This window comes from Chrysochloris asiatica, unplaced genomic scaffold (assembly GCF_000296735.1).
Source record: "Chrysochloris asiatica unplaced genomic scaffold, ChrAsi1.0 scaffold00132, whole genome shotgun sequence".
Classification (NCBI taxonomy): Eukaryota; Metazoa; Chordata; class Mammalia; order Afrosoricida; family Chrysochloridae; genus Chrysochloris; species Chrysochloris asiatica.
Window position 1 is genome coordinate 7,008,383 of NW_006408650.1, and position 14,724 is coordinate 7,023,106.

The 14,724-nt window shown below is 46.6% G+C and overlaps 2 protein-coding genes across 2 annotated transcripts in view; one reads left to right on the forward strand and one right to left on the reverse strand.

Moving 5' to 3' along the window:
* Nucleotides 1-4,461, reverse strand: part of SAP30BP (SAP30 binding protein) — a 42,832-nt gene extending 38,371 nt beyond the window's left edge. The window contains exons 1-2 of the mRNA XM_006869575.1: nucleotides 4,351-4,461; nucleotides 2,421-2,530 (exon numbers count right to left, since the gene is read on the reverse strand). Of these exons, the coding sequence (XP_006869637.1) occupies nucleotides 2,421-2,530; nucleotides 4,351-4,456 (216 nt within the window). The 5' untranslated portion in view covers nucleotides 4,457-4,461. The remainder of the gene's footprint in view (nucleotides 1-2,420; nucleotides 2,531-4,350) is intronic.
* A 919-nt stretch (nucleotides 4,462-5,380) lies between these two features.
* The window catches only part of RECQL5 (RecQ protein-like 5), a 38,831-nt gene continuing 29,487 nt past the window's right edge, over nucleotides 5,381-14,724 (forward strand). Inside the window, exons 1-6 of the mRNA XM_006869576.1 lie at nucleotides 5,381-5,569; nucleotides 7,814-7,935; nucleotides 9,447-9,965; nucleotides 10,777-10,879; nucleotides 12,212-12,323; nucleotides 12,769-12,931. Of these exons, the coding sequence (XP_006869638.1) occupies nucleotides 5,440-5,569; nucleotides 7,814-7,935; nucleotides 9,447-9,965; nucleotides 10,777-10,879; nucleotides 12,212-12,323; nucleotides 12,769-12,931 (1,149 nt within the window). The 5' untranslated portion in view covers nucleotides 5,381-5,439. The remainder of the gene's footprint in view (nucleotides 5,570-7,813; nucleotides 7,936-9,446; nucleotides 9,966-10,776; nucleotides 10,880-12,211; nucleotides 12,324-12,768; nucleotides 12,932-14,724) is intronic.

Here is a 14,724-nt window from a genome sequence, read left to right on the forward strand (position 1 = left end):
GCCTCGGAAACCCTGTACAGGGTCGCTGTGAGTAGGAACCAACTCCAAAGCACACCACCACCACCACCACATATGCAAGTGAAAGCTGGACATTAAATTAGGAAGACAGTAGAAGAATTGATACTTTTGAGTTATGATGCTGGAGGAGAATACTGAAGGTTTCATGGGCTGCCAAAAGAACCAATAGACCCGTTTTGGAAGAAGTGCAGCCAGAGTGCTCCCTGGAGGCCAAGATGGCCAAACTTCGTCTCTCATATTTTGGACATGTTGTCAGGAGGGACCAGTCACTGGAGAAGGATATCATGTTTGGTAAGGTGGAGGGTCAGATAAAAAGAGGAAGACCCCCAATGAGATGGAATGGCCAAGTGGAAGCATCGATGGACTAAAGCGTGGCAACAGTAGAGAGGTTGGCCCAGGAAAGGGCAGTGTTTCGTTCTGCTGTGCATAAGGTCGCTATGGGTCGGTACCAATTGATGGCACCTAACAAAAACAACAACAACCCTCCATCCACCGGGCGAGAAAGATCAGGCTTTCTGCTCCCGTAAAGATTTGAAGCCTCGGAAATCCTGTGCAGGGTCACTATGGGTCGGAACCAATTCCACGGTACTTAACAACAACAATCCTCCAACCACATGCTGACAGAACTGTCACTGATGATCCTATCCAGATTTGTTCCTTTCCCTACTGAGTCCTGCTGGACACCAGGCACCGTGTGGACAAGGCTTTCTCCACACGCAGGCCCACCACTCCAAAAACACCCAGAGCCAACCCACTGCCACTTAATGCAAAGTTCAACTCATGACGGGCCTATGGACAGCGTAGAATGCCCCACAAGCCTTCCGAGGTCGTAATTTTTACAGAAGCAGACTCCCACATTTTTCTCTCATAGCGTGGCTGGTGGATTGAACTGCCAACCTGGGAAGCAGCTGGGTATTTTAATCCCAGCACCACCAGGGTCCACTCCTCCACTGATCACTAATGCCAGTGCTATGAACATGGAAGGACAGGTGCAGAAGCTGGACTAGCCACCCTGCTAGCCAGAACTCTGCCAGTGCCTGGCAAGGAGCCTTTAATGAAACACCCAGGAAAAATGAAGTGCCATTTGAAACTGCTATTTTCAGTTCAACTACACTTTAACTCAAGTATTAAATATCACTCTAGGTGCTAATATAAATACCACATAAGAGATTTGAACAAGACTGTCACTGAAGGTGCTGGTGAGCTAAAAGGTCGTAAATACAATCTCCATAATCTCCTTAAAATGGAGCTCAGCCAAAGATAGTCATGTCTTAGAATGTATTGTATTTGACAAATAGATTTCACTAAACCATGAAATAAAGCTTAAACATGAGGAAAATTCTAAGCAAAGCAAATATGGACCAACACTTTAATTTCTTAGGAAAAAAATAGTTATGGATGTTAAATCTTTATGGGCCTAAAAAAAACCAGGAGGATAAAATGACTTATAAAGTATTTCTAAACAATTTGAGCCCATTTAGAATGATTGGTACTAATGGGTGGAATTGAAACTATCTCCCAAAAGAACATAAAATATAAAGCACATTATTTTCTTTATTATTCAGAAAGCACTAGAACACTAACACTTATGTATCAATATACTACAGTATATTCAAACTAATAACATTGTGTCTTCATGAAAGGTGCTGCTAAGCAGCCAGATTCAATAACTACATTCCACAGCTTTGTCTGTCTTTTTGCTAAAAGCACCAGCCTGAGATTATCTTGCTTTTTCTCCAAACTTTCAAATTCTGGCTCATGTTGCTCTAGTAATTGTGTTATCTAAAATCTTTCTTGCTAATAAAGACATCAGTTCTCCTTTCTTTGTTAGCCAGCGTGGACTAAACTTCAGGTAAGCCCTGTGATCAACAATCAAGGGCACCCTGATAAAAAGTGTCAAGGAAAATGCCATGAAGATGAAGAGAAGATCAAGGTGGGTGAACACAAAATACTCTTCTTTTTTAACCTTACGGATAAACTGGAAGATTTCAATGAGCCCCAACTAACATTAAAAATAATTACATTGATTGCAGACATAAATGACATCCTAATTAGGATAAATGCACGGTTGCAAATGAAACAAATGATCTAAACAGGGAAAACCAACACAAAGCATCCATTGATACCTAGGTTAAATAGAATACAGGCTACTACCTTTTCCTCTCAATTTCAAGTCAAAGATGAATTCAAAATCGTCCAGGTGAAAATGTATTTGATTATCAAATAGAACTACTGACATATAATCCAGTTCCTTCAACTGATACCAAAGATTATGTGTGGGTGGGAGGTGAGAAGGGGAGGATGAAGTTAGCCATGAAACGGAACACTTGTGAGTACAGTTCACAACACTTCTGATAAATGGTTCTTTGAGCAGCTCTGGATGTGGAGAGAGTGTTACGTACCGATGGCTTGCTGTTTTCATCATCATCTTCTTCAAAACCATCTTCATCACCCCCAAGGCGAGAAAAATCATCTTCTCCATAGGCTTTAGATACTAACCCGCCTTTCTCTTCTGAAACAGAGGAAAAGAGAAAAATGAATGGGAAAAAAATGCAAGAAAAGATTCCAAGGACTTGAGTGGCCAGGATGATCTCTAAAGAGAACACTCACCCTGGTCAATTTCAATTCACAGCGACCCTATAGAACAGAGTAGAACTGCTCTATGAAGTTTTCATGGCTATAAATCATTACAGAAACCAACTGCCTCATCTTTCTCCCCTCAGAACAGCTGTTTAGTACAAACTGCCAACCTTTCAGTTAATAATCCAGTCCAATGCTTAACCTACAGCATCACAAGGGATCCTTCTGAAAATAACAGGGGAGACTAATTAAATCGGAAGGCCACAATTTACTGGATGAAATCAATAAAAGCAGAGAGGAGAAAATCCAAGTACTAAATATGAATGTGTTTAATGCTTTCAGCCCCATCTATTATGACAGCTGATGTGTTCCTTTCTTTGAACTATTACAGCACATTGCTTGAACACCTTCTTTGACATGTACAGCAGCAGACACCTGTGAACTTGTCTTTCTTACATGTCAGAGACTCTCTGGCTTCCTCAATTCTGTGTGTCCTCCCCAGGAACAGAACTTTGACCATGGGACATTCCAATCACACCTAGAGAGAAGCAAAATTGTTTTCTGTTTATAATGAGACAGGAATCCTGGTGTGGTGCTGCAGAATAAACACTGGAGTGCTAACTGCAGAGTCAGTAGTTCAAATCCACCAGCCGCTCCTTGGAAACCCTATACAGGATGGCTGAGTCAAAACTGACTTGACAGCAATGAACAACAACACTAACAAGGCAAATTCTACATATTTACTGTGAAACCATCTTGACTGGAATGCGCAAGGGCTAATCTATTTCACAATGGACTCACAAATATCAAAGATTATGAAGATGGTTATGGTCTGGATAAAGCTTAATTCTGTTATACGTAAGTTCCCCATGAGTTGGAGCAAACTCCATGGACACCAACAACTTATTTCAACCCTCTCCACTTCCCAAAGGAGCCCTGGTACTATAATGGATTGCAAGCTGGGTTGCTAACCACAAGGTCAATAGTTTGCATCTATTATGGTTCTGTGGGAGAAAAATGAGGTTTTCTGCTTTGGTAAAGAATTACAGCTTCTGTGAACCCAAAGGGGTCACCATGAATCGGAACTGACTTGGTGGCACACAACTGCCACCACTCCCTTTCCAGACTAGGACATCAAGGGTCAGATATGGTAGGCAATTTGCTCATTAGCTCCCAGAAAAAGTCTGCTTCCATTTACTAATACTGTGACTCTCAGCCTGGACAGGGCAACAAAATCACTGCTGGGATTCAAAGAAATCACAAAGCAAGAGAATCACAAATACCCAGACCCTCCCCCAGAGCTACAGACTCGGACTCTGCAGGGGAGACCAGATGCATTTAAAATTACAAGACGCGATGGGGCTCATTCCTACTTAAAAGTTACAAACTTAATAAGACAACTTTTACCACCCTTCATATACAGGGTCGCTATGGGTCGGAACTGACACGACGGCACTTAACAACAACAAAATGTATGTTTACTCCTGGCTTTCTCCCATCAAACAACGAGCCTAGAGGGAATAAGAAGTGGTTCAGTAGCCTTGGATCGCTCTTTCATTTTCCTTTCACCCCTCTGCTATTTACGATGTCTGTCAAGAGACTTAAGTTTCGGCACAGGAATACGTCCGCTGTTTGGGACTCCAGGGTCCGATAGTTGGGGCATAAAGACCATCTATTTCCCTCCACCCGCAAAAATAGCATCATTTCGGGCAGACACGAGCCTCCCCTCCCAACTCTCTAGTCAGGCCTCACCAGTCGCGCTGCCAGTCGTTTCGACTCCACCTTCACCGTCAGACTCGGGCTCTGAATCCTCCGCGTAAACAGCCAGAGACGACAAAACATTCTTCTTCCCCGCCATTTTATCCCCACAGCCCCAGCGTGGCTCACTTATTTGACTCAAAGAAGCCGACTTCCGTCTGTAAAAAGAACTTCTTCCGGATCCCAGGAGACCTCGCGCCTATTGCAGACCCGGGAACCAATCAAAAAGACTTTTTCTGGTCCTGGTCCTGCCCCTCGCGCCAACGCTCTCTTTGCGTCATCACTGTGCGACGGATACGAGGTTGTGTGGTGGGCTGCTGCACTTTGAATTCCCTGTCGTTTGACTTCTCAGAATTAGGGTTAACATATGTATGTCTGCGAGTAGTTCCCGAGTCTGCGGGTAGCAGCGGCCCGGCAAGACCACTTCGTTCCCGGGCGACCCATTCCCGGCGCTGATATCTTGGGATGAGGGGAAGGAAGCTTCGATTGGAGAAGGGAAAAGAGCGAATCTGGAGCTCCGAGGAGGCAGAGGGAAGAGCTCTCCTTTGAGGGGTGGGAGGAGGAGATGCGGGTTATCGGGAGAAGATGGTCTTCATGGCTGTGCTTACAAAAGGCGGAGCAGAAAGTGACTCTTAGAGAGAATGCCTACTGTCTCCAAATTTTGCCGAAGACATCTGTGTTTCTTCTAGCTCTGTGGTACACCGTGGTCCGGGATGGTCCACTTATTTTTATTTTCACAGAGCATAAAAGTGGAGATGTTAATTACTGTACTGGGGGGGTATAAATCACCCTCAGCTGTATCACTTGCATCGCTGCCCATTGCATTCCAACTCATAGCGACGCTGTAGAACCCAGTAGAACTGCCTATAGGGTTTCCAAGGCTGTAAATCTTCCATTTTGCAGCGGGTGGGTTAAATCCACTAGCCTTTCGCTGGGCAGCGGAGCGCTTTAACCACTGCAACACCATAGCCCCTTAACTTGTACTAAAGCAAGTTGAGACGCAGAAAAATAGCATCACAGGGTTGTTGTGGCAATCCTCTGATCATCGCCTTTGCCTTAACTTTTGGCCACTGTCTCGCTAAGATGAGCACCCGTCGGGCCTCCTTTCCCTTTGACCCAGAGCGTCGAGTCCGGAGCACGCTGAAGAAGGTCTTTGGGTTTGACTCTTTTAAGACACCTTTACAGGAGAGTGCGACCATGGCTGTAGTGAAAGGTAACATTGCTGAGCTGCCTGTGTTTCCATTTACACTGGCTGTAAAGAGCACCCACCTCCGGACCTTTCCTGCCTCCCTACCCTGGAGTCCTAACTGGCTTGTCAAGTTTAATGGCAGAACCACCCAGGTGTTTTGGTTCTTAAATCTCAAAGAGCTACAGATTGTCTTTGGAAACGGTTCATTGATTCCCATTCTTCATTTGCGTGTAGGCGGTGGTGGTGGTATGCCATCGAGTCAGTTCCAATTCATAGAGACCCTGCATAGGGTTTCTGAGGTTGTAAATCTTTATGGGAGCAGAAAGCCTCATTCTCCCAAGGATTGGATTCATACTGCTGACCTTAGTGTTAGCAGCCTAACGTATAACCCACTATGCCACCAGGGTTTCTTCATAAGCATTGGTTGTTGTTGTTAAGTGCCGTTGAGTCGTTTCCAACCCCTAGTGACCCTGTATAGGGTTTCCTAAGAGCAGCTGGTGAGCTTGAATTGCTGACCTTACGGTTAATCCACAGCGTTCTGACTTATAGCAACACTGTACAGTGTTTCTGAGGCTGTAAATCTTTACGGGAGCAGAAAGCCTCATCTTTCTCTGTGGAACAGCTGGTAGTTTTGAACTGCTGACCTTGAGGTTCACAGCCCAATTTGTAACCACTACGCTACCAGAGCTGCTTCCAGGCATTAGTTGATGTTAAGTACCGGGGAGTCGGTTCCAACTCATAGTGACCCTGTACAGGGTTTCCGAGGCTGTAAATCTTTACAGGAACAGAAAGCCTCATCTTTCTCCCACGGAACAGCTGGTAGTTTCGAACTGCTGACCGTGAGATTCGCAGCCTGATTCGTAACCACTACACTGCCAGAGCTCCTCCCAGGCATTAGTAGCTATGGCCAAATAGCCCTGTTGAGTCACTGACGTGGGTATCCTCTTGCTGATGATCGAGTGGCCTGGCCCCCAGAAGAGAACAGAAGTACTATTGATAGTTTTATAAAACAGACGTATGGGGATAAGTGTCCAGAGGAGGGTGTGAGTGTTAATGTTGTGGTTGTGTCATTGAGTCAGTTCCAATTCAGAGTGGCCCTATAAGATAAAGTCCAACTGTCCCATAGGGTTTCCTAGGCTCGAATCTTTCCAGGGGAGTCTAACCGCAGAATTGGTGGTTCACACCACCAGTCGCTCCTCGGAAACCCTTTGTAGGGTCTCTGTGAGTTGGAACCAACTCAATGGCACTTAACAACAGTCTTGATACTTTCTTGGAGCAGGTGGGTGGGTTCAAGTTACTGACTTTTGGCTAACAGGCAAGTGTTTAAGCACTGTGCCACCAGGGCTCCTAGTGTTAGTGTAGTTGTTATTGTTAGGTACTATTGAGTCGGTTCTAACCCATAGCAACCCTGTATAGAGTTTCCGAGGAGTGGCTGGTGAGCTTGAACTGCCGACTTTGTGGTTCAAACCGACTTTGCAGTCCAGCGCATTAACCCACAGCGCCACGCCAGGACTCCAGCGTTAATATGAGTGATCTATTTATAAAGGAGAAGGAGCTCTGGTAGCGTAGTGGTTACGAATCGGGCTGCAAACCTTAAGGTTAGCGGTTTGAAACTACCAGCCGCTCCGCGGGAGAAAGATGAGGCTTTCTACTCCCGTAAAGATTTACACCCTCGGAAACCCTGTACAGGGTCGCTATGGGTTGGAACCGACTCGATGGCACTTAACAACAACAACAATTTATAAAGGAGAGTCCTGGTGTGGCGCTGTGGGTTAAACCACCAGACTGCAAAGCCATTTGAACTGCAAGATAAGCGGTTCAAGCTCACCAGCCTCTCCTTGGAAACCCTGTACAGGGTCACTATGGGTCGGAATCGACTTGATGGCACTTAACAACAACAACAACATTTATAAATGAGTTTTTGTAAGTGCTGCTTCCATGTCTGCATAGAGATGCGTATTCATCAAGCAGTATTCTGCTTTCCTGGCAATTTAGTTCAGTCATGAGTTTCTCTGCAAACTCAGACTTTTGTCCCTTGTAGTTGTTATTACCATTTTCAGAGGAGGTTATATTTATGTTTAAATTGTGTATGTTCTAAATCTCCCAGGATTACTGCCTCTTTCACAGAAAAGATAGCAAGAGGATATTATACTCTCCTAGGGATTCTGCTAGTTGAGTGTCTAAATTACAATTCTCTTTAATTTTAAACACATTTGATGCATGAAAAGGCAAGTAGCATTGAGATATTGCTGTCTTGTGTTTTTGCAGGTGACAGGGATGTCTTTGTGTGCATGCCTACCGGGGCAGGAAAATCCCTTTGCTACCAGCTCCCTGCCTTGTTGGCCAAAGGCATCACCATTGTCATCTCTCCTCTGATCGCTCTGATTCAGGTGAGACTTAGGGGGAAGGAGACGTTAGCCAAAAAAAAAGGCGAAGGAAAGGCTTTTTACAGCTGCTGGTTTCACTTCTCCTTTATTTGAACTGTAGTTTCTTACTGTGTCTCATTGTCTGCCTCCCTCTCTCTATTGGCTTTCTGAATTGCCCAGATGTGCAGTTCTCCACTATTGTCTGTCACATGGGTGTTTTCTGAATGAGTCTTCTATGCTTTGATGGTCTGAGGTCCTCCACACTCTTTCATTAATCTTTCTCCAGAGGCTGGAATAGTATCTGCACACCGACTTTCACATGTGCACACATGTGTACTCACGATGCTGGGCTAGCAGATACAGGGCTAGGCAGGCAGCTGAATTGAGAAGGAGAACCCCTCATGGCCTGCTTTTCTCCTAGCACAGGTATAGATATTTGAGTCAGAAACAAAGAGGAGAACAAAAAGCTAGCATCTTGGCACCAGCTGCTTGTACTTCTGACTATTTTGAAGGCCTGCAGATGGGCAGATGGATTGGTAACGTCAGACTTGAGGAAGTGTGACACTGTAGTTAAGGGCCACCAGTGAATGCTGGGAGATGAGGATCAAGGATAACAAGAAAAATACTCAGTTTACCAGATCATAGACTATGTGCTGAGTGTTTTATGTCTATTTCATTTAAACCTTCTAATAGTCCTATTACGTGTTTGCTGCTTTTATTCTCCATAGTAAAAAGAAAGAGAAAGCTGCGTTTCAGAGCTTTGTTGCTGTTGTTGTGTGCCACTGAGTTGACTCTGACACACTGAGATCCTATATGACAAAAGATAACTGCCTCGTGAACCACAAGGTCGGCGGCTTAAACCCACAAGCCACTCCTTGTAAACTCTAGACAGGGTCCGTGTGAGTCAGAACTGACGCCACAGCACTAAACAGCAACAGTCTTTTTTGAAATTTTATTGTGAATTGGGTGAAGAGTTTCTGGGCAGATTAGTTTTCCATTCAATAATCCATACACATTTTGTTTCATCTCGTTGTTTGCAATCCCCACACTACAACATTGCTGATCCCACTTCCTGTGTTTCCTGTTTCCATTCCTCCTTCTTTCTTAACCTTTCTGAATTTTGTCATTGGGTAAATGCTACTACCCTTTTGATCTCAAATGGTTGCTTAATCTAAGCTAGACAGTAGTCTTTTCTGGAGCAGATGGTGTGCTCAAACTGCAGTCATTAGGTTAGTAGCCAAGTGCTTAATCATTGTGTCACCTGGGCTCCTCTGAGAGATTTAGAACCAGCCAATGCACATGTGACAATGAAGTGAACCAGGATAAATATAGGTGTGGCGGACTCTAGAGCTGTCTGTAGCCATGCCACATTCTATAATCCTTTTACTCCGAGAGGAGACCTGCTGAGGAGCGGAGAGGGTGCCGAGGGCGTTTTCTAACGGGACCATACGTCCGGAGGCTCCAGTGGCTTCTGTTGTTGAGTTCTGAGGGTCAGTCACCCTTCCCTCTGTGACCTGTCCCTCTTCTGCTCTCAGGACCAAGTGGACCATTTGCTGGCCCTAAAGGTCTGTGTGGCCTCCCTGAACTCGAAGCTCTCAGCACAGGAGAGGAACCAGCTGCTTTCTGACCTGGAGCAAGAAAAGCCAAAGACCAAGCTTCTGTATGTCACTCCCGAGATGGCCGCCTCCGCCTCTTTCCAGCCCACTCTCAGCTCCCTGCTCTCCCGCCACCTGCTCTCCTACTTGGTGGTAGATGAGGCGCACTGCGTTTCCCAGTGGGGGCACGACTTCCGTCCTGACTACTTGCGTCTGGGCGCCCTGCGCTCTCGCCTGTCACATGCCCCATGTGTGGCTCTGACTGCCACAGCCACCCCACAGGTCCAGGAGGATGTGTTTGCTGCCCTTCACCTGAAGTCACCAGTGGCCACCTTTAAGACTCCCTGCTTCCGGGCCAACCTCTTCTATGATGTGCAGTTCAAGGAACTGCTTTCTGATCCTTATGGGAACCTCAAGGACTTCTGCCTTAAGTCTCTCAGACGGAAAGCTGACACAGGGGTGAGACGCTGAGGTTGGGGGGCATCTCGAGTAATGGGGTACTACCTGTAACATTGATATGATATTGGTTTCCTCAGACTTATCTGTAGACTCCTGGTGTGGCTCGGTAGGATCAGCACTCGACTGTGAACCATAACGTCAGCAGTTCACAGCCACTAGCTGCCCCTCAGAAACTCTATCCTGGCAGCTATGAGTTGGAACCGACTCAACAGCACTTAACAACAACAGCTTCCTTAGTCAGGACTAGCCATAGCTTCCTAAATCTCTTGTACAGAGAACTGTGCCCTGTGCCTCCTGGCATTGACCCCTTTATTGGGCTTCCTTTGCCCTGGCTCCGCCTGTGGAAGACAAGCTGGCCCCCCTGTATGGGACCTTTGCAGACTGGTGGAGGGTTTGAGGGCAGGAGGCAGAGGTCATAGTTTGCACCTTGAGCTGCTTTGGCCCTGTGTTGTTAGAAAGTGGCAGAGCCCTCCTGGTGTCCTGCCTCAGAGGACACGCCTAAGGCTGACTAGAGGACAAACGTCTACTGTCTTTTTAGGCAGGTAGCGCTATAACAATGTGCTTTGGCAGAGCAGTGGGGGAAGGGCAATTTGAGCCCCCTAGTTACTCAGGGAGAAAGAGGCAGCGGTCTGCCTACAGAAGGGTAACTGCCTTAGAAACCCTGGGGGGCGGTCACTTTGTCCTGTAGGGTCATTAGGAGTCGGAATGGATTCAGTGACAACGAGTTTGCCTTTTGGTTTGGCTCGTGTTATAATGGGTCGCTGTTTCTGTGCTAGCCAATGCTCATTTTCTTCCCGGTCTCCCCAACCAGTTTTCAGGCTGCGGCATTGTGTACTGCAGAACCAGAGAGGCTTGTGAACAGCTGGCGATAGAGCTCAACTCTCGGGGCGTATGTGCCAAGGCTTACCACGCAGGTAAGGGCCTCCCAGGCCTCTTCACTCTCAGAGGCCTCTAGCAGATAGTCAGGTGTGTTGATTCAGGATCCCGGATAATCGGAAGGCCCGTTAGCTTGCTCCATATTCTCAGGCTGAGCTCGAGTGACTCAGTGCCACTGAAAGGAGCTAGGCAAGAACGGTCCACAATGAGAATCGTACTCCTGAGTCTTTCCCCTCCCGCTCACCCCAGCAACTGCGGATGAGTTTGGTTTTCTGTGTGGTAAATATACAGTTAGCAAAAAAGGAGTTCTAGTGACGCTGTGGGTGAAACACTGGCCTACAACGTCGGCAGCTCCGCAGGAGAAACATGAGACTATCTACTTCTGTGAAGACTTACAGCCTCAGAAACCCAGTATAGGATGTCTGAGTTGAAATCTGCTCAGTGGCAGTGGGCTTTCTTGGAGATTGGCAGCCACATGTTTGCCATTTCCATCACTTTTACATGTGCAGCTCTGTGACACTGAAATCATGTTCCTCATGCCCAGCCCTCACCACAACCATCCTGGACTCTCCACCACCTTTAACAGAAGCTCAGCGCCCCTATGGAATAGCCATGGCCCCCCTGAATTAGGGATATTTTCTGACCTATAATCACTTTTGAGGAGTCCTGATGTAATGTTGTAGGATAAGCATTGGACTATTGGCCACAAGGTCAATGGTTCAAACCCACCAGTCGCTCTTTGGAAACACCATACAGGGCTGCTATGAGTTGGAATCGACTCCCCATCACTTGACATGTCACCTTGTGGAACGGACCTAGAGCTCGCTCACCACTAGCAGTCTTTGGGTCTCATTAGGCTGAAGACTCGCATTGGCAGTGATTTTCCTGGGCCTCTCGTGGCTCTCACAGGGTTGTGGTGGTGCCTAGCTCTTTGTGATGTGCTGGGAGGCATGCCGAGTGCCGTTTTTATAACCCCAGGCGTCAGTGTTGTAGGAAGACCGCAGGCTTGGAGGCTAGTGGACCTGGGCATGACCCCTGGCTCTGCCCCTGACTAGCCGTGTGACCTTGAGCAATTGCTTAGCCTCACGAACCTTTATTGCATTTTCTGTAACATCGGGGCAATGTTTACTTTGGCTTATTGTGAGGATGGGGATGATGTTGCTTGGCTCCTATTTGTTGAGCCCCCTGTGGCCACGTAGGGGTTAGGGGCTCGTGTTGATTAGCTGAGGCTCAGAAAGGGCTAGTGCCTGGTCTGAGGTCACACGGCTGGTGAGGGGTGAACTCGGAATGTGTAGTGCCTAGCACTGTGTAGAACCCAGGTCCACCTGCTAGAAAGTGAGCTCCCTCTGTGTCCTCCCCGTCTCATGCAGGGCTGAAGGCTACTGAGAGGACGCTGGTGCAGAGTGAGTGGATGGAGGAGAAGGTCCCTGTAATTGTTGCCACCATTAGTTTCGGGATGGGCGTGGACAAAGCCAACGTCAGGTGAGCTATAGCGTCCTGGTTGGGGCCTGACTCAGGGTGGCCTCCGAGTGTACTGTCCAGAGGACTAGGCCTGTGTGTGCCTTCAGGGGTCCAGGAGGTATCTTTAGAAAATGGCCCCTAGTATACAGCATGAACGCTGACTGTCCCTGTGCATCTGCTCCCGGGCAGCTTTGAGTGGAAGGCGGGCAACATGCAGAATGCAAGGCTCATCCATTGCCATAGCCCATCCCCTTGACTCTTGCTGTGGCCCCTAAGCTGGGCTGCTCCACAGGAGGCCTGCCAGTGGGCCACACTTGCCCTGACCATGCTTACTTGGGGTCTCTGCCTGCCATTGCTGGCCTCCTGGCTCCTGGGCTCTGGAAGAAGGCCCCTCAGGGGTGAGGTAGAAGCACCCCTCCTGAGCTCCTGCCTTGTCTTAGGCTGCTTGTCCTCCTGGCTCCCACAGGTTCGTCGCCCACTGGAATATTGCCAAGTCTATGGCAGGGTACTACCAGGAGTCGGGCCGGGCCGGCAGGGATGGGAAGCCTGCCTGGTGCCGTCTCTATTACTCCAGGAATGACCGGGACCAAGTCAGCTTCCTGATCAGAAAGGAAGTAGCAAAACTCCAGGTGAGTCCTGGAGACTTAGCACTCTCCTAATGTACCAAGCTTGGTTCTGATCCTGAAAGAGCAGTGTGGTCCCAGACCTAGACGGTATGGCAAAGCTGTCACTGGGTGTTTGTTTTATTTCCAAAGTTGCCGTTGAGTCGATTCGGACTCAGTGACCCTAAAGAGCAGAGTAGATCTACCCATTCGGGTTTCCAAGGGTGTCATCCTGGTGAGAGCAGACTGCTGTATCTTCCTCCCTTGGAGCAGCCGGCACGTGTATACTGCTGACTTTTTGGTTAGCAGTCAAATGCTTAGCTACCATGCTACCAGGGCTCTGTAATGGATAAACTGGTTCAGTCACAACAGTGGACTATTCTAGAACAGCTGAAAATGAACACACTGAATCTACACAAATCCCCCCAGAGCCTAATGTGTAAAACAAAAGGGACACCATAGACTTTTTGTAGGTTGCACACAGAACTTCTCTCTGATCCCCTCCAAAATGATAATAAAGGAGTGAAGCAACAGACACTCAACAAGGACATGGAACAGACAATGGCAGATAAAAATGCCTACCGAAATCTGCCTAGAAAACCCCAAAGACCCTGTGAGAAATTCCATTGTACTCATATGAAACCCTGGCAAGATGACTGAGTACGTGAAAAATATTTTAAAATTCAGTTGCTTCGATGGCACCTGACAACAACAACAACAAATCACTCATACAAATGCCTCAAAATGGAGATGAAATGTATTTAATTTGCAAAATCAAAGAACTATAAAATATCTAGGGATAAATGTGGCATTGTAAGATAAGCCCTGTCCCTCAAGGTCAGTTTAAACTGCAAGGTTGACTGTTCAAACTCATCAGCAGTTCCTCGGAAACCTTCAGACCCGACTCAACAGCTCTAACAACAGCAACGATTGTTAGAGACTATTCATGAAAGATTTTATTATTTTTTTTAGGGCCAGAGAGTTTTTTAAAAACTCCTGAGTAGATTTTAAAATGCTGCTGAGGTTTAGAACCGTGACACAGAGGGAAATGAAACTCTCATTGAAAGACACAAAACAGCATCTGAACAGGTACAGAGATTAGGTGGATACAAAACTGCCTGTGCTCCCCCAAAGTATATATTTGTCGAAGTTCCAATTAAAATCCCCAGAGGGTCTTATTGGGAAGTGAGAAGTGCATTGATATGCAATAATAAATACCTGGTAAGTGTTCACATTCGTATGAAATTATTGATGACCACTATGCGTCAAATCGATTCTGAAGCATAGTGACCTTACAGCATAGAGTAGAACTGCCTCCGAGGGTTCCCATGAAGGTAAATCTTTATGTAATCAAACTCCTGCTTCTTTTCCCTGAGGAGTGGCTGATGGCTTTGAGTTGCCAACCTTGCAGTTAGCAGCCCAATGCTTAATCCATGGTGCCACCAGTGCATCTATTAGAATATTGTTGTTGTTAGGTGCCATTGAGTCAGTTCTGACTCACAGGGTTTCCAAGGAGTGACTGGTGTGCTTGAACCGCCGACCTTCCGGTTAGCATTCTAGTGCTTATCCTACAGTGCCACACCAGGACTGATTAGAGAGACACAGATCTTCACCATCCAAAGTAGAAAGTCAATAGATTGAGATATGAATGCCTGTTAGGTTTTCTTTTTTGTTTTTCAAGTTGTAGCAATTTATTTATTTTTTAATTAAATGTTTTTATTTTGCATTGAGTGAAAGTTTACAGGGCACATCATCAGCTTCACATTCAACCATTCATATAGCTTGTTTCATTACATTGATTATCCACCATATATCATCAG